The sequence below is a fragment of the Tenebrio molitor genome, chromosome 3 (assembly GCF_963966145.1).
Source record: "Tenebrio molitor chromosome 3, icTenMoli1.1, whole genome shotgun sequence".
Taxonomy (NCBI): domain Eukaryota; kingdom Metazoa; phylum Arthropoda; class Insecta; order Coleoptera; family Tenebrionidae; genus Tenebrio; species Tenebrio molitor.
In genome coordinates this window covers 2381271-2406766 of record NC_091048.1, presented here as the reverse complement: position 1 = coordinate 2406766, position 25496 = coordinate 2381271, and the positions used below count along the sequence as shown (strand labels likewise).

Below are 25496 nucleotides of genomic sequence, written 5' to 3'. Positions count from 1 at the left end.
CTCCATAATATTTTTGATGCCCTTGATAAACATATTTCATGGGTAATGCTTTTGATAAGTACAATTTATACGGCGATTATTTTAAATACTTGCTCAGTAATTACTATTCTGCAATTATTGTGATAATTTTGTAGCAATTCATATCTGTAAGTTACAATGCATTTTATGAGGGGTCCGAAATGGGGGTGCCCAGGGGTCGATACTAGGGGTCTATGCTATCGTAGTCTTTGTCCTTGTGTCACGAGCGATTCTTCTCCGGGACGATAAAGCCCAAGACCCCAGTCGCCCTGGGCAGCTAGGATTGGTCACTGTAGCAGCATTCGCTTCCTTGTAAATGAGTTCCCAGAACTACAGAGGAAAACCTCTGAAAAAAAACTCTTCCAACAACAGCCCGGCCAGGGATTTGAACCCCGAACCGCCCGGTTTCAAACCGGGCACGCTTGACACGCATCCACGGTGCTCGGTCGATGCCTATCGGTTGCGACCGCTATTATGCATCGGAGAGTGGCAACGAGGGAGTCTATCTCGTGCGGCGATTGGTCAGTTGACTCTAGGGGCGGTCCTACCGTTGATACCAAAGATCGGTCAATTGCATTGAACCCCGCAGTGACAAATCCGTCCTCGATTCCTTGTCGTCTTTGTAAAAAGCAAAATGTTTTTCTCCTTTTGTTACATTAATAGGAAAAGAAAAACAGTAAGTTTGTGCTTTCTGCTGCGAAATATATTTTAAGTGAATGTATCATTTCAAAAGGGCGTGAGTGTTCTTGGCTTCTAATTGGTGGCAAGACTAACCCCATCAGAATAATTTTGTGATTCGATAGTTCAAAGCGCATTATGCCCACAGCTAAATGGAGTGTTGGTCTTTTATTTACCTAATGGCTTTGTGCGCCGGCACATAATGCTATCGTGATTGATCCAATAATTCCAGTTTCTTTCGACTCAACAAACAAATAAATAAATTCAGCCTTTCATCTATCCGAAAACGTAAATTTCCCAACACGAAGACCGTTTTTTCTTCCAGGTCCTGGAAATTTTAAACTAAGTTTTCTTAATGCAATGTATTACTCGAGTTTTTCCGCCGAGGGGAGACAACGGAGCAAAAAAAATGTGAATCAGATTGCGGGGCAAAAAATCGGCTTTTGCATAACCTAAACAGGAACAAAGGGATAAAGAGATGAGAAATTAGAAGTCTGATCCGCACTCCTAACAAGATTGGCCACGCCTTTGTCTGCGAAAATCCAAGTTCCAGATGTGGTTATGCATTATCCAGAGAGATCCATTAGGAATTAGAATCATCAGCGATTCCAATCAGATAAATTGTTTATTTCCATTTGGAATGTGATTTTGGTGCAGGTGCATCAGAACAATCGATTTTCATATTCAAGAATCGAGAAGCTTATTCGCAAAAGTGGTGTCGGTGAACATTTTACATTAATATTTCATGAAGGTGGGACTAATACAGAACTTTCTCTAATGTTATGTACCCGTTTATGAACGAGGGGAAAAAGCTTCATTACATTATCTTTTACGGTGCAGAGTTTGATATTAATTTGCACTAAGTAATCTGTAATAGCCTTTTTAATTCATTTTCTAGCATAAACTTACCTCCGTTATGCAAGTTTGAGCACCTGAATGGTGCATTATTAAAATTTAACCCACGATCCAACATTTCTCCTCCACATTATTGTGCCGTGTTTCTAAAATGTATGAAAAAATGTGTCTCTTCTGTGACACCTGATGAAGATAAAACGACAACATTATGAGTTATTACGCACGACCGTGAGTTATAAATCATTACTCCATGGATAACTCTATTCATTTCAATCAACGGCGCAATTTGACTCGCGTGTAACGGCTCCTATTCATTTGTGAGTAAAGCTGTCATTACACGCTCGCTGATTGGTGTACTGTAAACTCTTTTCGTATTAAATTTAAATGGCGATGTGGGTTTCAGTAATCTGCTGTTACATTTCCGTCATGAATTTATTCCGTTTCGAATCGTAATACTTGATCATTACAGAGAGAAACCGGAAATTAATGTCTCACTTGAGGAAATGGTCCACGGGGTTATTGTTATGAATTTAAAATGCTTCAAAGCTTTGTGGTTAGCGAAATGTAATGCATAAAGTATAGAAGTGTATTTACAGAGATAAAGAGGTGGATCCAGCAACTAATGTTTCGGAACTTGATAACGAAGCTGATGTTAGTGGGCTGGGTTTGAGGTAAGAGAGCGAGAGACGAAATATGAAAGAAATATTTCCTAGTTCTACGCCCGTTTACAAAATTACGGTATTATTATTTATGAGAGTCTGGTTGAAACAGGATTATGTTTTCGCAAAAAACACTAATGATATGGATTTTCAATCCGTTTTCTCCTGAATATATACATTTGCTATTTTTATATTCATGCAATTTTATCTGAATTGACAGAAAAAAATATGAATAAGACACGAACAATTTCCTGTCGGTTGAAATATTAATTCACGCGGATGCGTGTTTTTAGAAATATTTGGCCATTTTTCTTGAACGACTCGACATTTTGAATTTAAAAATGAATAAAATAATTGCTATGAAAGTTCTCGTATTTATTTTATTTTTAAAATAGATGCTTGTATTATTTCCATTTGTAAAATTTGGGGAATGTGGGAAGTAAAAGTAATGACCGATTTATTTATCTTTAATTGTACAAATATTTCTAATGAAAGTAACTCATCCTTAGTAAATTCGAGTTGCTAAATGAGACAGTAAAATTAAATGTGGTAATTAGCTCTTGGTTTAAAGCCACAGGGTTTTTCTTTACTGCGCTGTACTGCACAGATTCATTTAATCTGTTATATTTATTTTGTTCGTAAAAATGTTTTACTTGAAACCAGTTATTCAGTACATATTGAGTCTGTTCTTCATTTATCCTATTCGAGTTTCTTAGAATTGTTTTTAAGGGAAATCGTAAATATGCTATACGTTGCGTAATGATGACGCCCGAAATCGCGAAGATGCTGCACAACGTTTAGAAAGGTTCGTGCATTGGGAAGTATCCTTTGGGGAAACCTTTCAACGTAGATTGGCCATGTTATCTCTGATTGATTGTGCCCTAGACTAAAACCATAACGGTTTTTCCCAAGTTGGTGAAAGCCATTTGTGATTTAAATTGAGGTTAAGGTTAAGGTTCTTGTCAAAGTGACTTAATCTTGAATTAAATGTCAACAAAAAAGCCTACTATGATTTTTTTGACCCATTTTTTAATACAATTCAGTGCCTCCCAAACTTTTTTAAAAAACTTTTAGCCCCTTTTTCTCAAAAAATATCAACATTTGTATAAGGCATTATTGGCTTAATCGTTACCTATTTTGGAGTTATACCACTGGTTAAAATATCTGCACAACTTTCAAAGTCACTCTGTATACAGAATACGAAATTAACAAAATTTTATTTTTCAGTAATGCAAATATTTTGTTTAATCTTTATATATATATATTTCGTGGATCAGTGAATAATAAAATGCAAACAAACATTATTGACCTCCTCAATGTAATAATGAAGTAGAATAGAAAATTTTAAAAACCTACATTAACATTTTTAAAATATGTTTTCCCAAATAATTTGCTTTTCTTTTGTAATTACAAGCTGGATCCACCATTTTCTTTGCTATTGGTTGTTTTTGTATTTTAACAAAGATGTTATTATGCTATATTTAACTGTCTGTTAGTTTTTTCAACAAATTCTTTCAAAACTAATTTAATTTATTAATAATAGATATTTGAAAACAGTTTTGTGAAAAAACGGACGAAATTGACGCTATTTTTGCATTAGGTACTTCTCTTTAAATGTTTTTTTAAATGTACATATACAGGGTGTTAGTAAATGGTTGGGAATAAATTTCGGGGTGAATTCCTTATGAAAAATGTGGCTTAAAACCTAAATAAAGTTTTTCGCTAAAATGAGTAGTTTTCTCAAAAAAAAATTAAAAAATAAAAATAAATGTATTCTGGCATATCTGTATTTTTTTTGAAATACTGCGAAATAATAATGGTTTAAAGAACACAATTAAACGTGGAACGTTAAATTTAAAAAAATATATCAAAACTAATGCGATTTTAGGCAGACAAATGAACTAATTAGAGAAATTCTCCAACAGTAGACTAAATTTTTTTTTTTGAGCAAACTACTCATTTTAACGAAAAACTTTATTTAGGTTTTAAGCCACATTTTTCGTAAGGAATTCACCCTGAAATTTATTCCCAACCATTTACTAACACCCTGTATGCTTTGATTTATTTTTTATACTTGTTTTTTGCATTGTGAAAAATTGTTACCAAAGCGAAAAAAATCAAATTGAAATAATAAAATTACTTAAACTTGTTTGTGATCAAGTTCAAGCTCTTTTAATTGACGTTCCTTTGAAAGCTGAGTCTCCAAGGTCGGAGTAAGCTAGTGTCGTCGGTATTGTTTTCTCGACAAAGTATCAGTTTCTTGAAGCAACCATCAAAACTTTAAACTACGTATCTCATATTTGAAGCTCAACATTATCAGTCACTCCTCCTCTTTTCTGTTTGTCGAACATAATTTAGTGTTCTCCCGGCGCATCCACCAAAATTGCCCAAACAAGAACAACATTTACATTTGAACTGTGACCTTTTTCTCGGTAATTATTTCTTGTGTACGACGTAAATTATTAATTTCTTCCAATGATATTATCTCCCGGTGATAATTTCTTAGAGGAAAATTGTGAGCATTGTGCGTCGCCTCTTTCATCCTCTCTTATTCATTACCAAGAACAAGAATGATCCATTTGTGAAGAAATCAGAGCACCACTTGATCCCGCGGCAAAAACGCAAAAAAATTGAATCGATACTTACTCTCTTTTTTAATTGCCATTTGTATTCATGGAGTAATTTGAAACTTTCCAGATAGTCGGCGAACTTTTAATGTGGAAAAAATCTGGCACTAAAGCTCCAAAATTGTAAAACAGGTCAATACTGGTCGAAGACGTGCATCCACCTGTTCCACTCAATTATTAATTTCACTCAGACGTACCGGATTCGGCACTAATTAATTTCGTGTTGCAGCTGAAGTAGAGTGTTTGTATTACTTTCAGGTTCGAGATAAATGCTGCGATTTATGAGGATTTCGTTGACAGAATGCTTCAGATGGAAACCAAATAGATAACCGAGTAAACTAATTTAACTTGGTCGAAAATCGGCACAAATCTGATAACGATTAGGAAAGTTTTTATTGGGTCTAAATATTTACAAAGGAAATGAAGCGGCGGCGGATTCATTTTACGAACATTTATTTCCCTACAATGATCCAGTTTACATCCATAATAAATAGTACAAAATCAAGACTTTGGTTAAATGTCGTGACAGGTTCACAACTTGACAAGAGGAGAACACAAACCATTCCACTCTATCGATTTCAGACACACTGAGCGGTTGCTTCGCCTATGTTGCGGACTATTACTGTTGAAGCTCTTCGGGCGGCCATCCAGTGGGAAGCACGACGGCCGATGGCACCCAGTCATACTTTCTCTTCGCCGTTGTTGGGGTAAGATGAGCGAACGAACTGAAAGTTTACACAAAATAACGCCCACGAAGTCACTACTGTTAGCGACACAGTCTCTTCTACTTCACAAGAGGTAATTGCCTTTTATTTAAAATTTACAAAAACTTTGAAAAGAAGCCTTAACAAAACATTGTTCTAGCTCTAGTGACGTATACGAAGTAACAGAATATTTTACTCTTATTTGATGAGGGACTAAAGTACATTCTTTCATCACGAGTGTAGTGTAGTTTATTGCACAGCGCAGCGAGGGCAATAATTACACGGGAGGTGAAAAAGCACGCTAGTGTCTTGGTACGTATGTCATTTTTACATGGCCCAATGCATTGAATGATTCTACGTTAAAATAAATTTGTGCAAAAGGATACAGCACAGGACAAACATTGTTGTTCTTATAGTACTTTATTGTTACTTTGACACATTATAATCCCATTATTAATAAATTAACTTCGTTGGCTGTGCTTTTACTTGCATAGATTGCACTCAGCGAAAATTTTGCTTAATTCAACGCATGCAACGCTCGCTAAGCTCGTGCGTGTAAACTTCCAACTTGTGCTTTATTACACCTTGCATTAATAACTATTTTAGAAATAATTTGTGCTCCATATTTTAAGTATGATGAGTGTGCTGTAAATTGTTGTAACAAAATCTCAAAGAGTAAGTAATAAAAATACAACTTAAAAGAATACATTTTTCTTCTGTTGTGTTATGTTGGCATTTGCCACAGCTAAATTCTTTCGTTTTTCACTAACAAATAAGTATGATTTAATGGTGAAACACAAAAATATTGTTTTACGATAAGTAGTTTGGAATTTGCTACGTGCATTAAGAGTCGATTAGAAAGTATTAAAAATATTGAAAAAGGTCATAAAATGGAAGGGTCAATTTCAAAGATATTATCAGAGTTGATAAACTATTTTAAGGAAATAGAAATATGGCTAAGCAAGAAAATGCAGTTTTCAAAAAATAGTAAATTATATCATACCCATAGCTTCGGGCGGAAAGGAGGTGGTGAAGGGAAGCGGTCGAGTTTGAATCCACCTACCGGTCAATAGACATAACAACAATTGTGCTTGGACATCAACCCTTCTTATTTCTATAAGGAAATTGAAATCTGTAAAGGGAAGGATAGAAGGTTGGTGTGTTGCCTATACGCCAATTATCAGAGTGTGAAACTGCAGAGCCATCTTGCGTTGGTGAAACGTAATATTTTTGGGTATTGTACAACCTTAATAGTAGAAGTGACTCCGTTTGTAAAAACCCCAGAGATCGAAGACCGAGACGAAGTTGTACGTCCAAGAAAATTATAACATTATATTGGTAGTTTATTTTCCAAAAAAACCTATTTAACAATACTTCTTAGCAGATGAGTACAATAGGCAAAACCGGATCCACTAAGTTCTTCCCAATATTCAAATAACATTATTGATATTTGCTTAACCTGTTTTATGATCCCATAAAAAGGTGGCGAACTCTTAGTCAAATAAAACTCCGCCAGATTTTATTATTCTAACGCTTCCGCTTTACAACTTTAATTACGGATTAAAATGTTCAATAATCTTTTTAATTAAAATTCTTATTACTTTTTGGTAATTAAATGATCTCCCAATTTTTCCTTTATCCTAACCCTCCCACGTTTCAGTAATATTCCAAAAAATGTCCTTTTGTCTGTAAACATACCTAAGGGATTTTTCGAAATGTTCTAGGACGCAATCTGCAAAAAATACATCAATTTACTTTTCAACCAAACGTTAACGGCTGCTAGAGCGCTTGCAAAAATAATCTTAACGTCTTGGCAATTACCTCTTGGTCGTAAGATCTTAAAAAGCTGAAGCGCACAGATAAAGATTACTAAAAAGCTGAACTCGCTGAAGTGTTGAGTTTCCAAAAGTGTTGTGACGTGACATGTGAATTACTCAAAGAATTTGCAAGAATTGTCAGTGTCTGGTTTCGACAGTGGTGATGATGTGGTGTTCAGGCAAAGGCAATCTTAGTAAATCTGTTAGTCTATACCTTACGTACCGACACGGTGGTGACTGTACAAGAGTTGGCCCTTGGACGAAACATCACAGTTCGCCATTTTCTTTTCACTTGTGCTATAACCTGTAAAAAATAACGATTTAGACATATACTGGTACTTCTAATTTTTTTCTCATAAAAAACAAATCAGAGCAGGCGATGCAACAGGGTTGTGGTTAATCATAAAACCACGCTAGAATAGTATATTATTCATCGAGGGTGTAATGGTAACTATATCGCACGAGTTGTAGTAGGTGAGTATCATCCGAGTGTTTAGTAGACATTACACGTGAGCAGAATACGATCGTTTTTCTGGGAAGTACAAATTCATAATTTACACACTGGAACTTTATTTACATTTTGCTTCCTTTTAATTTAAAAAATATATACAAAGTGATCAAAAGAAAACAAATCAAAGCAGGTGTTGCATTTTATCATTATTATCTGATGATGGAGAAAATTTATAAAATAAAGAAAAGCAACATTTTACATTAGTAAAAATGAGTAATTTGCTACGCCAGTGGTAAATGTCAAAGAAACGTCAACGGTGTACTGTTGTTAACCTAGAAAACAACTTTTCGATTTCGGCAAAGTTTACAGACGTGCTTGATATGTTTTCTTTTTGATCATTCGGTACATAAAACTCAGTAAGGTGATGAAACCAAAAATCGATTTTATAATTCCTAATTACATTTAATTCTAGATGAATTGAAAATTACTGTGTTTATCTTTCCTTGAACATTTATTTATTTATACTAGAGTCACATTTTCACTTAGAAGATTAGTATCGCTTTATGGTACCTCATTAAGGTTGATAAATCGAATGATGGGACAGTTCATGAATCGACCCTCTTAATTAAGGCAACTCTTGTCGAATAAGGACGACTTTATCTTGCTGAAATATAGGGTATTTGAATATGGTGATCGATCGGTAGTTTCGTTAAAATAAACAAATTATGGAAACAACTTCGTAAGAAAGGAAAAGAGATTTATTTTTATGGAAATTCTTTTCGAAAGGGTAGATCAACTCGTCAACACTGTGTTGCGAACCAATAACGCTTCTAATTGAAATTCTTACTTCTCTCATTTTGCTAATACAGTCTGGTTGAAAGCTCTAGTTGGTGAACTTTTCGCATTTTCGAAACTTTTCGGTCAACAGTGGTGGAGAGAGATCGGATTGATAAATTTCAAAGTATGCAGAATATTTTTGACGAATAAATTAATTAATGTGTGTTCTGCTTAACAAGCCACAAACAATATCAGATGTGAAGTTAGAAATAGTTACATATTTAGATTATTTATGCGGTAAGTTACATTTTACAGAGCAAGGTTTCTTGTTTGAAACATGGCCGCCAAGCGGGAGTGTTTTAACAAAAACCGAGCGATGTAAAATGCCTACCGCATTAGTAATTTGTTAATCTTTTTGGCCGACGACGCCTTACTCGTTTTCTCAAATTTGAAATTTGTTGTAAGAATTAATTTTGCAAAACTTGTCAACAGACTGACATTTGATAAATGAAATGGCAGAAAGTTATTCCATTATTCCAATAGATTGACATGCTTACGATTTCCACCATAAGATGGCGCCATCTAACTTCAGACGAAAACAATTAATTTATGTATCTTCATTTTTGAAAACTGAACTGTATCTTGTCTTAGTATCAGTGGCCTTTATTTATAATAAGATAAGCTAACAGTTTTTTCGAGGTCCCTGAGAGCTTAAAATTTTCGTGTTAGTTTACACACTCCGTGGGGTAAAGTGACAGATAGCGAGAGGCCAAAAATATTTTTTCCATGATCATTGAATTTCAGTGGTCTTTGCTCACTGAAAATAGTGAGCAAAGATGGCAATTTGAATCACTAGTGAGAAAAAAATATTTTCTCACTAGTGAGCAAAGTGTAATGTTTGTATCGCCTTCCGTACTCGTGATTAAATGCCTTACTTTGCTCATTTGTATTGAAAATAGCTATTAATTCATTTTATTTACAATTTTTAGACGGTTTTTATCGCTTTTATTTCCACCTGGGCCCATGACCACATCAATCGTTGTATTATTCAACAAATTTGAAAAATATTTGTTTGCTTAGGACCTTCAGAGGCAGCAGCGACACCACATCGATTTAATCATTTGGCTAAGTTCATATTTCCCTTTTTAAGTTGTTTACTTTGTCCTAGGAGAAATTTAAGTTCGACCTTTCCCTTTTGTCATCCATTATCGCAACGCGTGGGATTTACAACGAGGGACTCCACACAGAGAAAGGGTTATCTGCAAATTGTTGGGATGATATTTGTTTAGTCGAGACTCCTACAACAACGCTATTTTAACTCTAATCGCACCAATGCTTGCTTATTATTATTAAATGAAATTGGAAAGCTCGGATTTACGATTTAATTTATAATGGAATAAAATACTGCGAATTTCAGTCTACATTTAGATTATTTTGTTATTTGTTAGACAAAAGTGGATTACTCACCTCTCCGTTGCAGAAGCAGAACAGGATCGCAACGCACAGTCCCTGAAAAAGAAGAAACATCTTGAGTAGAAGCTTCAAAGGACAATTAGGAAACTTGATATCACGATCGACAATACGAAACAGAAAGGATAGGCGAGGTGCATTCAAGTTTTAGTTGTGAGAAGATTTAAATCGGATTAAATGTCTTTTGATGCGACGCTGCCGGTTTTCTGTTGGAAATTCCGTGTGTAAAATATAAATGTGAAATACGAATTAGTGATGATGAATATGTCAGAAAAGGGATCCATTGAGACTCATCAGCATAATGTTTCATTAAGCTAACCGGAAATTACGGCAATTACAACAGGAAGTTCGGCTGTGTGGCCTACTGATAATATTGGAAATATAATAGGAATAGATAAAACGGGCTGCTAAAAGGGGTTGATAATTGACTTATTCATTATGATATGCATGGTGGAGGGATGAAAAGGGGCGAAAAGAAAATTCAAGGAAATATGAAACGATGGGCATAAAAAGATTCCTGTATGACCGAATAATTTGCAATTCTAGTAAAGAACTATTTTTTCTAAAAATAAATAATTATGAATTATACAGGGTGTCCCTGAAATGCACGGCAAAATTTTAACCACGAGCTACTGGCTTCATGTAGAACTCGGAAAAAATATTTAAAAAATTCTATGTCAAAAAATAAAATGACATTTAATTTTTGAGGTACAATTTTTTTAAATTGCTTTTAGTTTTCTAAAATGTGCCGAAATTTTACCTACGAGGTTGTGGGACAACGTAGAAGACTAAAAGCAATAAAAAAACATTGTACCTCAAAAATTAAATGTCATTTTATTTTTTGACATAGAATTTTTTAAATACTTTTTCCGAGTTCTACATGTAGCCAGTAGCTCGTGGTTAAAATTTTGCAGTGCATTTCAGGGACACCCTGTATAAAACTAGTTCTAGCGCAAAACCTCATGCTTGTCTTTATGGAGATGAATTTTCCATTTCAAGGTCATGCGTGTGTTTGGTTGCCTATCCATCCAGTTGAATTTTTGGTGACTTTTAAATTGATTTCAAAGCGGTATAAGTGCTATTCAGACAGTTTAAACTGATTCAAAACGTTTGCAAAGCGCTATAAGTGCTATTCATGCCGATTAAAGCGATTCACACAGAGAGAGATACAGGTGTCTCAGAACTCGCGAATCAGATTTAGAGTGCGCTTTCGTTGGTGATAAATGAAATCAATTGTGTTAAAAAAATGGTCAGGGGACAGTAGATTTTTTGTAATTAATTTAATTTCAGGTAAATTCAACGAACACTTTAAATTGCCTAGCAACATAATTCTAGTAGTAATTTTTATTATTCATACGTATTACACTGCTTGAACACTATTGGTCAATTTGAAAAATTCATAACTAAGAAGCTATTGCACCCTGGATATTTTTCTGAACGTTTTTCACCTCCATTACGACTAAGGAATATGCCCTTTTAATCTGATTCGCCAATTCTGGGACACCCTGTATAATTGGAAATTAATGTTTTTGCCGATTAGTGATGATTTCACATTTAAAGAACGGTTCTGGCGACGCAACCGTCTGCTAACAATCTACTAAATAGACTAAAAGCTCGTGCTTTGTCACAACAAACAGCTAAACTTCTCTTATTCCACTTGGCATTAAAATAAATCATCACCCTGGATATGTTTGTACTAATTCCGGCAAAAAATATCGCTGATGCAAAACATGTCGCCGCCACACATAACTGCCTCCCGTTTTGCACACGCCATGCCCGATTTTTCATTAGTTGCACTGTAAAATTCTCCGCACATCAACTCCACACTGATTAAATGGGAAATCGTAAAAATTGCCCCTGACGCATACGACAAATCCTAATTCGTTATACAGCTCCGCAAAAAATTATCATACCCCTCTAATCTATTATTTTTAATTGAGTCCTCGACCCAGTTTTTCATTTTTTAAATAGCGAAGCGAGTCGGGGATTAACAATGATGTTTCGGTGTACATTTTTCACGACTGGACCTCTTGTTGCCACCCTCTGCTCTATTTAAAAGCTCTCGCGCTCTTCTGCACGAAAAACAGCCAATCGTTTATATTCACACGGTTTCATTCCAGCTGAACATGCGAACGTTTAGGACTAATAAATTGGCCCTTCGTCCGACGTACACGACGGGGGTGGTTGCAAATTGATAAAATTCTGCCCTCATGGTTTCCCAATTCTAAAGCGACACATTCAATCGATGTCCAACCCTTAATTAATTTTCTCTAGTGCAAATATGACTGGTTGAATTATTTAATTGTTTCACAATCGTGGTCTGCACTTGTTGCATCACGATACGACGTCAGGGAGCTGAACGGTGCTGATATTTCGAGTATATGCGGTGTAGTGAGCTCGCCTCTAGATTTCAATCTGAGCTGCGTAAGAATTATCGATACGTTTTCAACTCAAACGTCATTGAAATCAAACTTAAGGCAACTAGTTTTTTTAAATTTATTTAAATAAATAATTTTTAAATGATTTGATTGCTGTAAAATAATTTTTTACAGTATTAAAAAAAAAACTTGAAAAAAACTTCTTTCAAGTTCTTTTCAACTTCTTTTGTATCAATGAGAATTGATTTTTTCACATTTCTAACCCTTAACCCTTAAGATTTTAAAAGGGCGTAGAAAAAAAGGTTTCTCTGTTTCTCTTCTTTTCGCATTTTTTTTTTAATTTGCCACCGCGAAATACTTATGTAATATTTGTTAAAGCAAACAAAGTGGAGGATTAAAAATATAGATTTTTAAAATAATTCCTTACATCCGCGAACTGTCTAGTGTTTTTTTTGCTGGAATTCGGAGTAAAGTAAAAAACTACCCTCTTAAATTATTAAATAGATAGAAAGAAACGTTTTGTCTTCATTAATTTCTACCCTATTGACTTCGAAGAGTCTGTAGTTACGGAAGTGCACGGTGCCGAGTATATTGCGGTGTAGCGAGCTCGCCTCTCGTCGATTTCATTCTGAGCTGCGCGCGGTCTTGTCAGGCCACATCTACGTTTACCTAAAAATACCAACACATTTTTGTCTTCACCCACATACTCTGCTGCTGCACAGCAAAATCCCATCAATCATTCTGAAATAGAATCAGATAATACTCCCCTGTCCGAGACCCTCCAAATTGTAATGTTACTAATTTCGGTCCTGTGACAAAGGACAAGTAGAGTTTTGTTGGGCAGCATGTCCATCACCAACTGAAGTCTTGATCTGGGTCTCCAGGCGACGTAGAAGACCTCTGCGGTTTAAGCAACAATGTCCGTGACACTCGCTTTTAGAGCCCGGGTCAAAGAAAGCTCCCGGATTTCGACTGATTAAGGCAGATAATAGCGGCAGAGTGGAGGTTAATGGGTTCCAATGGGTGACCGCATTGTCTATGATTGATTTGTAACGATAAGGTGTCTTTAGTGTCGGCCAGACGAGGTCACACCGATTAGAATCTTGCAAACTTGGGAAACTGACATTTATGGCGGACAAGTTCAAGTTTAAATCACCGCCAGGACGCTTGATTTATGGATGGAAATTAAGGAACGCTGTCACGGAGGATTTTAAAAATTCAAATTGCGTCGAAGAGGCGAAACTTTTATGCATTAGTCGGAAAAAATAAAACGATCTAGCGAAATAAAAATACAAAAATTGCAGAAAAGCATGTTTTTGGACTATTTTAAAGGATTCTTTGCGTTTCTAAACAAACAGGACATCAGTCTTCCGGAATAGAAAAGGGAAATTTCGATTGGTAAACATGAGCTAGACTCGACATGACTATGCATAAAGAAAACTTATGACTTTTTTTTTTATTGCAATATTTTTCCTCATCGATTTTTCGTCGGGATGAAACTATCCAAATACCAATTTATTCCGTCGTCATCACGACGCAGCTGATGTGAGAGTTACCTGCAGGAGTTTAATTAAAGATCTAATTCGATTGACAGTCATTAGCTTCGAGACAGACAAATTTTAATTGGAGACACCAACCCTCGGGGATAATCCAGTTATGTCAGTAATCATAACAATAATATTTTCATCAAATATTTATGCAAAGGAATTAGTTCAGGATGAAAACGGCAAGCGGACGAAAAGGAACTCTTTTTCGTACGCACTTTTTCGGACGCACTTTTTCGGACGCTGATTCTCCCATCACCAGAAATTATGTAAATAAGTAAAAAATTATCTTATGCTGATGATTTATGATCAAATGTTAATGGACTCAATAACAGTTATTTACGATACAAGTGTCCCCTAACGTGTTACATTACGATACGAAATGAGAAAATATATCGTGTGTTATAATATTAAGTTACGATACGAGTATCGCATCTATAATTAGTAAATGAGAACAAATTATGTCACTTGACTACACTAGTGCAGTAAAATGGGTCGTAATGGCATTGAAATGAATGTCATAAAGTGTGACTTTATGTATTGATAGTAGATAAATCTTGTTTATTCTAATTTGAATTGTTTTAATGAGATAATTCAGCGTTGAAAAGATAAAGTTCTTGTTAATTCCACAACGTAATTAAAAGTTAAATAAAATGGTTAATATTTGGCAAAGTATGTGGTTCTGGTTGAGCGATTAAAATTTCCATCTGTGCTCGCATTAAACGTAATCTGTTAACTGACCGTATTCGGATTAATTACAACGCCTGTCACAAGTTAAGACCTACTGACCTGTAGAGAAGCCGTCATAGCCGAAACAACTTCATAAACATACTCCCAGGGGTTATTCGTCTCCGGCCTGAAAGGGGTTAAAAGGAAATTGAGCCCTAACAGTGGCACCAGCAGCATCGTGGCCCTGCAACAGAATTTTTACCGACTTGATTAGCATGCGAAACGGACGAGCCGCGAATTAATCGGGAATATGCTCGGCAAACTTTATAAAAATTTCTAATTGAATTGTGCGAACCGACTGCTGAGGGATAAATTCCCGTTACCTGAGTGCTTGCAGCGAAGTCCTGGAAGCTCCCGATCCTGTTCCGCCATTAGCAGGGCCCCTTCTCAATTTGATTAAGAGAACTCTGACAATGTTGACCAGAAATATCACGTTCAGGGATACGGTAATGACCACGGGAACCATCAGGATTATGTTGAAGCGGCCGTCTTGGATCCAGCATCTGCAAAAGAAGAAGCGAACGTTAATTGTACACGGTTTCGGTTGGTTTCCCACCAAAAAGAATTCCACGCCAGATACACGTTAATGAACGACCGAAAAAATTTAATTGGAAAGGGATTCAGACCCAGCTTCGGAATTTCTAGTTCACTGGAACGGAAGTTATTTTCTTACTTATTATTCTGTTTCCGGAGTGCTTCGATTCTGCTTTAACAATTGTGGTTTTTAATTTCGACTCAAACGTGATTTAGGTGGAATATTTCGAAAATTGCCACCGTTAAAATCAAACCTCTTTGCATTTATAGCTATTTATTGCTTTTAGTGAGTGAATATTTAACTGAAATAATATTACTACTTCGTTCTAGTCCATTATAATAATAAATAATTAACAATGTTTATTCTGTTGCTAATGTAGGATCACGAGGAAAGAGATTCTTGTATTTGTGTACCAAGGCCAAAAAGTGTATCTTTTTCGTCCGAATGTGAGTTTTCTGACCGAGGCGCAGCCGAGGCTTGAAACAGGCGCGGAAAACGCACATTTTGGAAGAGGTGAACATTAAATTTTTTAGGCGACCGCACGAATTACAAAGCAAAAGACATTATTCGAAAAATTACAAATTTATTTTGTATCTACCTTTTTCAAATAGATAAATTTATTAATATATACATATTAACAATCTTTTATAGTAGTCCGAAAAAATGCGTCCAAAAAAGTGCGTCCAAAAAAGTGCGTCCGTAAAAGTGCGTCCGAAAAAGTGAGTCCGAAAAAGTGCGTCCGAAAAAGTGCGTCCGAAAAAGAGTTGCTTTTCGTCCGCTTGTGAGTATGTACATAAAATTATCGAAATTATCGTTTCAAGTATTTTCGAATAAATCATGTCTACCTGGTAAAAATAAACACGGCTTCGATGCCGCCCCCCAATAAATAGTGAAAAACCACATTAACAAAGTCATTAACCCTGTAGGTTTCCGTGTGCAAGAGCAAACAAAGTAGTGGAACCCGACTTGCTCATAAGGTTTCAGATGATTGGAAATATAATCGTGTTTGATGCGGTCTGGGATTTGGGAGTATAATCGATTCCGCTTGATTTTGATCAGCGAACACGCTTTTGTCGCCGTGATTCGTTTGTGCTTCCATTCGAATTTTTATTAGGAAAAACTGATTAACTGTCATTACGATTCAGGTGATGCGAGATCACGTGTCGAAGCTCTAATTAATTGATCAATTTAACTTTCGACTTGTGGTTGAGGAAGGTGTCTGATGCTCATCCAAACTTTCAGAGTGCACTTGAATTATCTACAGAGCCGCCTCTCTTCTTAGGACTGCAAACTGACAATAGTGTTTACCTCCCCTAAAAAAATCCTTAATTATATTAGAACTCGTCTGGTGGTCAATCCAATCGAAAATCTATACTCGCGTGAAATACTAGATTTCACGGAGGCGGATACAGTGAAATTATAAACTCTAAGAGAGATGCTTTTAGCCGTAAAAGCGCAATTTAAGACAAGCAAAGGCTCAGATAAATAATTACGTTTGCGGAATGGAGAGTAATTGAATTTCCTTTTTCAAATGCCAAATCCATTGTTTGCGATTAGAGCACGACTTGGAGATGTAAAGGTAAATCAACTAATCCGGTTTATTTTTAATATTTTTGTTCACGTAGCTCACCTCTTGATGAAATTTGTACTAAGACATCAAGGTGGTTTATCTCTCCGACAAGATGATCGCGTGTAGCCCGTTTATCAAAACCAATACTGCCAACACCACAGTCGACTTATGCAAATTTCGTTTAGACGAAACCATTACAGGTCGAGACTCAACTTTGTGTCCTTGAAAAACTTTGGTGTTAAAGATCAGGTGAGCAAGATCAGGCGTTGAGCTTAATTACTGAACCAATTTAACTTTTAGCTTGTGGCTTAAACTTTAAGAGTTATCTATAGAACTGTTGAGTCGTATCATGCCTTGTTGAAACACAACGCGACTGCTTTCAGTGGTAAAAGCGCAATTTAAGAGGACTGACGTGGCGAAGCTCAGACAAATAATTACGTTGCGCGAAAAAGAGAGTAATTGGATTTTCTTTGTGAAGTACCAGCCTCATTGTTTACAATTGGGGCCGAGACAAGCGTTTGGGACATTCTAAAGAGGAAACGCCGAAAACACTGCACTTTTCCGCTCGACCTCGCCTCCAAAGGTGCGCCAGATAACGAACTTATTTATATAAAGACCGCATGACAAAATTCTCCACTCTCTTTTATGGATGAAGCGTACGGAGTGCAGAGTACACAATAGGCAACTCCGGTACGTGACGCGCCACCTGGAAGCTCTGTTTGCTGTTGCCTCCGATTTCCACATGTCAGACACACCGCCGAGATAAGACGGTTTTATCGACGAATATGCGATTAAATTTAAGGATGCGCCGATTCTATAGGAAGGAATTAATTTATTTGACGCGGATTAAGAGGGAAATTAACTCGGAGGTGATGCTAGCTCTTTAATGGAAAAGTATCAAGCTGTTTGTTTTAGCGCGCCAACGGCTTTAATTGCTTCCACATCACGTGAGGGTGCTTCAGTTCACCGTTTCGTCTTGTCCGAAAGGTCGCCACTTTCGCCCGATTTATCTCAAGGCATTAGGGGAATGTTCGGGGTATTTATTTTACCCATTGTATGAAGCTCGTGATTGATTGGGTTATTATACGTTCTGCTGGAGGCACTAGATTGGGGTGTTAGTTCCTATCTGGCGCGATAAGAAGGAAACTTGCTCCTGTCTACAGGATCTAATCTCTTCCTTCACAAGAGGAAATATTTACAGCGGCGTGACTTCAATCCGGAGTTTCGCGGCTTAATCGCATACAACGAGGAACTTTGGATATAACTTTTACCGATTACCCAGTCGAGAAGGTATCACTTTACCGCACCGGTGCGGTAAAGTATGTCATTACGACTTGATGGAACATTTACCGCGCTTAACTGTAATTTCAATCAAATGAAATAATGTCTTCTATTTTCTCCTCAAAAGATTTTTTTCAACCATTCCTTGGCGAAACAAAACCTATTTATATCCTCGCTTTGAGATTCTCGGGTCAAAATGCGAAATTATTTATTATAAATCTGCAGAACCTCTTAGTGGGAAAGTTTTTTGTGCGTACCTCATAATTCCATTTCCATCACGCTAAAAAGCGCTCCATTTAGATTTCCTTCAAGGTCCTTAAAAAATCGGCGGGAGTTGCGCGCGGAGTTACAACCCGGATTAAATTACTCCGATCTCTCCGACATTGTTGTGTCTGGCGAGAATCTTTCGAAAAACACACGATTTTAATCGAGGAAATGAAATCATCCCCGATTTGAAAACTGAAAGTTGCGTGGCCCTCGTTAATTTAATAGGCGAGTGAAAACGTGCCCGAAATACCATTTGACAAACGAGGGATGCTGCAAAACTCAATAACTCTGGAAATTCCGTAGCGCCAATAATCCTGTTTGTTTTCAAAAAAGAAAACATTCGCCCCAATTAAATATAAACACAGAGGGAGGGAAACAAAGGTCAATAGTTCGTGAGGGAATGGCGGGATGAAAAAACAAACAGGGCGACTAAAAATAACTCCGCAGGGAAGTAATTTAATAATTGTAAAAATGGGGACAGTAGGGTTGATTATTATTTTTTATAATGACGAAGCTTGGGGCTCTAAAACCGTTTAACTTGGAAATTAAATTCGATCCCTTCTTTTCCTTTCCGTTTCATTCCTAAATCGACAAAATACCTTTGTTGGCAGTAAAGTGTCTTTTTGTTTTCATATTTCCAGACAATTTAAGTAGGATTAGCTGGAAATAATTGAAAGATGGTCTAAGAGAAAGGAGATTTGTTGAATGCCGGCTCAGGTTTTAGGATTCGCGCTTGAGCAAACAGGAATCTGTCCTGATGACGTATGTGGGTTGTTTTATTTATGTCGCTTCATAGTTCGCAGAAAACAAGGATTAAGAGGATCATTTTTGTTCCAAGTAGTTTATTAATTATCGGACAAAACAGGTGTCAAGGACTATTATACTCCGGCTAAGTAAAAAGTCGTTAAAAGGACTTTGAGTTTTAGAACAATTTTAGACGTTGCTATAAAGCTCTTTCCAAAGCAATGATTAGTGGAGGGGGTTATACCCTCGAGCTAAAGCTCTCGGGCCTAACCAGAATAAAAATGCCCAAATTCAACTCGTAAAATTGCCAAAGCAAAAAGTTTTTGTAAAATTGAAAAATTTATGCGATAAAAAAATTAGGTCTTGTTATTTTACCTTCGATTATTTACTACCACAGAAAAAATTTACTACGTAAGAAAAACCTAACCGTACAAAATTCCCTAAATACCAAGACGGCGCGGCAGTGACAAAGAATAAAGCAGTGGCATTGGCAGTTTTTACATCAATTTTACAGGAAGGGTATTTTACCCCGTCTGAAAAATCTATTAAATTTTCTTTTAAAAACTTTATCTACATGAGTTTGTATGCCTTCTACCTAAAAAAACAGGGCAAATTCCTTGAAATATTTGCTTTTTTAAATATGCCTTTAAAAACAGGGGAAAATTCTTAAAAAAGTAGGTATTGTGTTTTGAAGGGCGCCTACTAGTAGTCGTAAATAAAAAAGAAAACTTTTGTATTGTCAGGGTCCTTGAAGCCAGGAAATGGGAGGTTCTTTAGGTAAAAGATTTTATTATGTCAAGTGTAATGGGCCTTTTCGAAAGTTACTTACAGCGAACAGACGACCAACATCTCCCTTCACAAAAGCACAGCGAAAAGTGGCGTGTCACACGTGCAAATATAATTTCCCTGTTTCACATTTGCGTCGCCTCAAATTTACGTCAGACATGAAAAGCTTTTGTAAAATGTCATCCCTCTAACATATTTCTGGTGCTCCTCCCGGAGGGTGTAACAATACAAATTTAGTTAAGTATATCAACATTTAGACAACATTAACTTTCTCAATTAAGCAGAAGCTCACTAATTGGGGCATAATTAACATGGTAGTCGAATAATGCAAAATGTCAAAACCAGAGTAATTTTCCCGGTTCCATTAAAGTTTTGATGACTGCAGTAATTACAATGACCAGCTATTACTCCTCCTGGTACAAGTGGGAACATTATATTCTCGACTAACTTGCGAAATTAGAATTTCAACTTGACAGGATTTTAAATTAAATTTTATAAGGTTGAGTACAAAGCACGATTTCATAATGGGAATTAAATTGTGGAAAAAGTAAAGGTTGTCGGTTATCTATTGTGCATAAGTTCTAACAGTAATTAACACTGATTTATAAAAAAAAAATAATCCGACTTGGTTGAAAGCTAAAACTAAACTTTCTTGTTGTTTAGAACCAAAACTTTTTAAAAGAGGGTGCTACGTGCTGGTAGCCTGTGGATGGGGACAGATGACTCTGATTGGTCCTTAACAAACATCTCTTTAAATTAATTAAGGGCACCAGGACATTTGAAGTGTTATTCACCAATAGTTTATTTACCTTTTATCTATTCTACACATTGTAAACGTCATTTTTCCAAAAACTTCCCCATGATTTTAATTTGCAAAATACAACCCTTTACCTCTTTAAAATTTGTTTTACACGAGTATAGTAGCTTAAGCAAGTTACAAAAATTTAATACATTACGTTTGTGTTTACTATATATATATTATTATTATTATTATTATTATTATTATTATTATTATTATTACTATTATTACTAAATTATACAGACTGTCTATAAAAGAATGTAGGATCGCAATAAGAACGTGAGAGTGAGAAGATGTTTAGAGCAAAATGGAGGACCTTCTTTTTAAGTGTACAATAAATAAGTAATTTGTTAAGAGTGTTGAGACCTATCAATAATACATTTCGTTATTTTACTTTTATTTCATTTTATTTGTCAAGCACTAATTTTGTCAAGCTAGGCAACCCGTAAAACCAGTTTGTTCTGAGAGTTGCATATCGTAGATCGATTTTTGGTGAAAAAGTCGGCAAACTTTCAACGCCTACTAGAATCCCACATTTAAATTAGTTTAACTTAATTTATTTAAATCATTTTAGTATGATTATACTTTTTTATTTTAAGTAAATAACATTTTAGCAAATAAATACGAAAACCAGTTTTGTAAAAAAAATTGTAAAGGGACAGTTATTATGAGTGAATTATTACTTAAGAGAGTTAGCCGATAAATAATTGAAAGAACATGAAAGTAAGAAGGGAAAATGATAATCAATAAAACAGTTTATTACTCTTTAGTTAACTATCTAACTAATTTATACAAATGTTTCTATAATTTTGATAATTTGCGTCGTCGTTATCATTGCACGCTTTTTTCTTTAACGACTTAGAGAAGAATATCTATTACCCTTTATTATCAAGTAATCATAAAATCGATCAACAAATCGCTTGAAATGAATAAAAGTTGACTTTTCGATTTAAATTCTGCTACCCCAGACAATTCAAATAAAATTGGATTAAAACTTCTTGCACTGTTTGAATTTTTTATGTGTTTTCATCAATAAACAAGCGACAAACAACTAAACGTCAGAGTTTGCAGGAGTCGCTAAAACATTAAAACCTCCAGTTGGAGCAACTTTCGCCTCAATTAAGACGTGAAGTCAAACTTCAGCCGTTGTAGTCCTGGTTCAATTATCCATTAAGTCATGTACGAGACAAGATACTCCCTGAACATTCATTTGACATTTCGATATTCCAGTTTCCAGATCATGGTCGTTCCCGACAAGGTAACATCGCGTGACCCAGCCGCACATCTGAACATTCTAAACTTGGAAATAATTAATTAAAAAGCTCTTACACGAGAACTGGCGCAACAAAAGCTATTCAGTTACAATGATCGATTAAATTAACGTAATTAAGTTATAAAAACGTTTTGAGCGCAATTAATTCGTGGCCGCATTAAAATTTTACTACGTATTTGACACCGCAGGATGAATCTCCCCGAGGTGGGAAAGGACGACTTTTATTAGGAAAGCGCGATTCATGACTTTCACTTGTGGCCTTATGAGGAAAGCGTGGGATCGTCCACATTCGTTCGCCATTTGTAGTCGTGGTAACGCGAAATGTTATTCGTTTAATAAAGTCAAAAATGCGAAATTCTGTCTGTGAGTGTGGATTTTTATGGACATGATGAGTGCGCTTTGTCTGTCGCATTTGCACTTTATCAAACTGAGGCGTGACGCGAATTGTACAACTTTGCCCATAAACACACCAAGTGTAGAACAAATAAACGCTGAAGAAATGCGAAATGATTGCTTGGTTGCTGTTTGCGGCTGTAGATTCCCATTCGAAGAAATCGAGAACGATGCAGCAGATGTCAACAAAATACTGGGCAAATTGACATGCCGTTGCCATAGTAACGCTGTAAAACATCACGTTCACGACGGCGCAATGTGTCACGTGCAAAATGACGTCATCGAGAAAGTTTGCTAGAGGTGTTGGATTTTCTCATGGACTATGAGTCATATCTGTGCAAACGACGAATATCGGTCTCAAATAGGCGCTACAAACCGACCGGAAAACATCGTCATTCGTTATGTTAGTGTTGTCTCTCTCTCGTCTATTTGCATGTAAAGTAGTCGACGTTTACAAGGTCACAGCCCATGACAGAATCCAACACCTCTACCTAATGCTTGTAGGAAAAAAATATTCATAATCTAGCTACACGCGAGCATGTTATCGAGTAGCATAAAAATAGATTTTGATGTTTGTGACATGAAATTATTTTACTTCTTGTCAGACATAATGAAGATTTATTGTCTTGCTTGCTTTGTGCGCTTTTCAGTGGAGATTTTATACATGTCCAGATTCAAACATTTTATGAGCATCGTAAAGTTTTCAATTTATGATTTGGATACTTGGAAGTAAATTTACTGCTACAAATTATATTTACATTTTGCTAATTCGGGACATTTTACTCAATATTAATTTTGACAGTCTCCGAATTCCCTGAACAATTACGGACAGTTGTTTTGATTTTTATTAACCATCAAAGCGGCAATCCTTTTAAATCCTTTTATATTTTTTATTACCCAAGGACGAAGTAATCGTTTTCATACGAAAGGGCGAGTAGGAATAATTTCAATTTTAACAATAGGATCCCGTCTTTAAAATTTGCTATTTACGTTTTGATAATGTTTGTTATATTTAACGAATAACTGAAGCATGTCCGATGTTATTGAAAACGAAATGCTTCGCCCAGTTACGACCTCAACTTCGTCTCGGTCCTCAATCTCTGGGCTTACCACAAAAAGACTCACTTCTACTCTTTATGATATAATATACATTGTAGCATAAATCACGGATGTAGTACCAAAGCGCCCCGTACTAACCCTTTCGAAGCGCTACCGTCGCCAGCGAGAATCTAATCGCTGGGCCCCTACCATCATCATCAGCTGCGCGCCGTCGGAGCGTGCCGCACCATCCCCAGCCAGGCTATAAAAGGGATGCACGCATGGACAAATTAATCATTATTCATATGATCATTCGAACTCCCTCAAGGGTCTCACTGCAAACCTTTATTAACTTTGTTTACCTTTATGTAAATAAACAATTTACAACACAAACAATGTTAAAAGTGGCTCCACAACGTGGGCCATAATGTTAAGCTATTGATTTTAATCTAGAAGTAAACTAAGAAGCTTCACCTCTAGCTATTACTTTAGATTAAACTTATCCCGAACTATCAAGATTTGTTATAACTTTCCTGCATAATTCTCCTCTTGAGATAACTTAAATTAGGTACCTACTTACCGTGTAATTACAATAAGAAGGAAAGGCAAGATAAACAAGTGTAGTAAGTGCTGTTTCCTGGAACATCTTTTACTGCTAGAACAAGCGTGAAATTAAACCTCTTTGCCGCGTCAGTAATAATCTTGACATTTTATTAAAGCCACACCACATCTACCCACGACTACGCATTTCCCAAAAAATATTACAAATTGTAATTAATTTTTATTGAAGGTAAATTAAGGAATTTGGCATCTGCGCGAAGCGATGGAGCACATGGGGAGTCTCAAAGAGCTTTAATCTTCTTCATTTTATTCATTCCACCTTTGGTAATTTTGTCACAGCTTTTCTAAGTAATATCAAAGAGGGAATTCTTGGCGTACAAGACATATTTTTCTAATAAAGTATTTCACAAAGAATCGCTAAAAGAATTCAAAATTATAATTCCGTATAAATTAAAATATAATTAAAAGAAGTGTAATAGTCCTTTTGATTGTTTCTTATAGGGGGGACACGGCATCGAGGCCGGAGTTATTTGTCATTACGAGATTTCCAGGAAGTGTCGTGAAGCAATGAACGGAACGCGACCACCCATCCAAATGTTAACCGCGTACACCCCTGCTTAGCTTCTCTTGTAAAATGATAATTCGTGTTTTTATCACCACAGACATCTCTTTGAACCGGATCAACCCAGATATTCATTTGTTTGGGCAAAATAAATAGTTGCATTGACAGCCGCCGTCTCTGTACACAGACACATAAACCCCAATAGACATTCCTCCCCATAAAATTATTTATCTTGGTCGTCGCTTTCAGACTTTACGACAAACATAATTTTTCAATAACGGCGATATTTTAACACAAAGTTGCACGTTCGAGCGGAGCAACTTACCTCCCGATCTCTTCCACCGTCTTCCCTTGTGTGCTTCGGGCTGGGGCGTAGATGCACGTCGTCAGAAGAGGGATGCCCCAGCCCAGGGCCAGCATGCAGCGCAGCAGGGTCCTTTCTGATACGAAAGCCGACACCAGCACGGTGTGGAGGTAGATGCCTTCGCACAGCATCCACGAGTAGTTGGAGATGAGGAAGGTGAAGAGGATCACGTGCAGGATTCGACACCACAGCTGCAAACAAATTAGGATGATGATCAAAAAGAAAATACATCAGGTGATCAAAAAGAAAATACATCAGAGCAGGCTTGCAAATTATCGGTCATGTCGTAGCGGATTTCTATGCAAATAAGCGTTCAATGCATGGGCGTGGACAACTTGTGGTGGATTTTCGCGAAAATGTCAAAGAAACGTCAATTTTAAAGCAACGGTGTGCTCTGGTAACCTAGAAAACAACTTTTCGAATTCGAAGTTTACAGATATTTACTGTAATTGTAAGCAACAATTATCCCAGAATAAGTGGTAAAATGGGTTTTACCTTGACGAGAAAGCATTTTTATTAAAATGTTACTTTCGAAACGGGGTGAATAGGCAACCAATAAAACGACCGTGCATAGCAAGTATCACTTTGCATACGATAAACGTTTCGACAAAAGAAA

The 25496-nt window shown here is 36.3% G+C and overlaps 1 protein-coding gene across 7 annotated transcripts in view; it reads right to left on the bottom strand.

The window, feature by feature from the left end:
- Positions 1 to 5273: 5273 nt before the first annotated feature.
- Positions 5274 to 25496, bottom strand: part of Dh31-R (Diuretic hormone 31 Receptor) — a 102534-nt gene continuing 82311 nt past the window's right edge. For 2 of the 7 annotated variants that reach the window (XM_069040979.1, XM_069040980.1), the window contains exons 7-12: positions 24842 to 25071; positions 15031 to 15210; positions 14768 to 14891; positions 10054 to 10095; positions 7573 to 7662; positions 5274 to 5562 (exon numbers count right to left, since the gene is read on the bottom strand). In XM_069040979.1, coding sequence (XP_068897080.1) covers positions 5518 to 5562; positions 7573 to 7662; positions 10054 to 10095; positions 14768 to 14891; positions 15031 to 15210; positions 24842 to 25071 — 711 coding nt within the window. In that variant the 3' untranslated portion in view covers positions 5274 to 5517. Of the gene's footprint in view, positions 5563 to 7239; positions 7274 to 7572; positions 7663 to 10053; positions 10096 to 14767; positions 14892 to 15030; positions 15211 to 24841; positions 25072 to 25496 lie in introns of all 7 variants that reach the window. The other 5 variants (XM_069040982.1, XM_069040986.1, XM_069040981.1 and 2 more) reach the window with 5 other exon arrangements.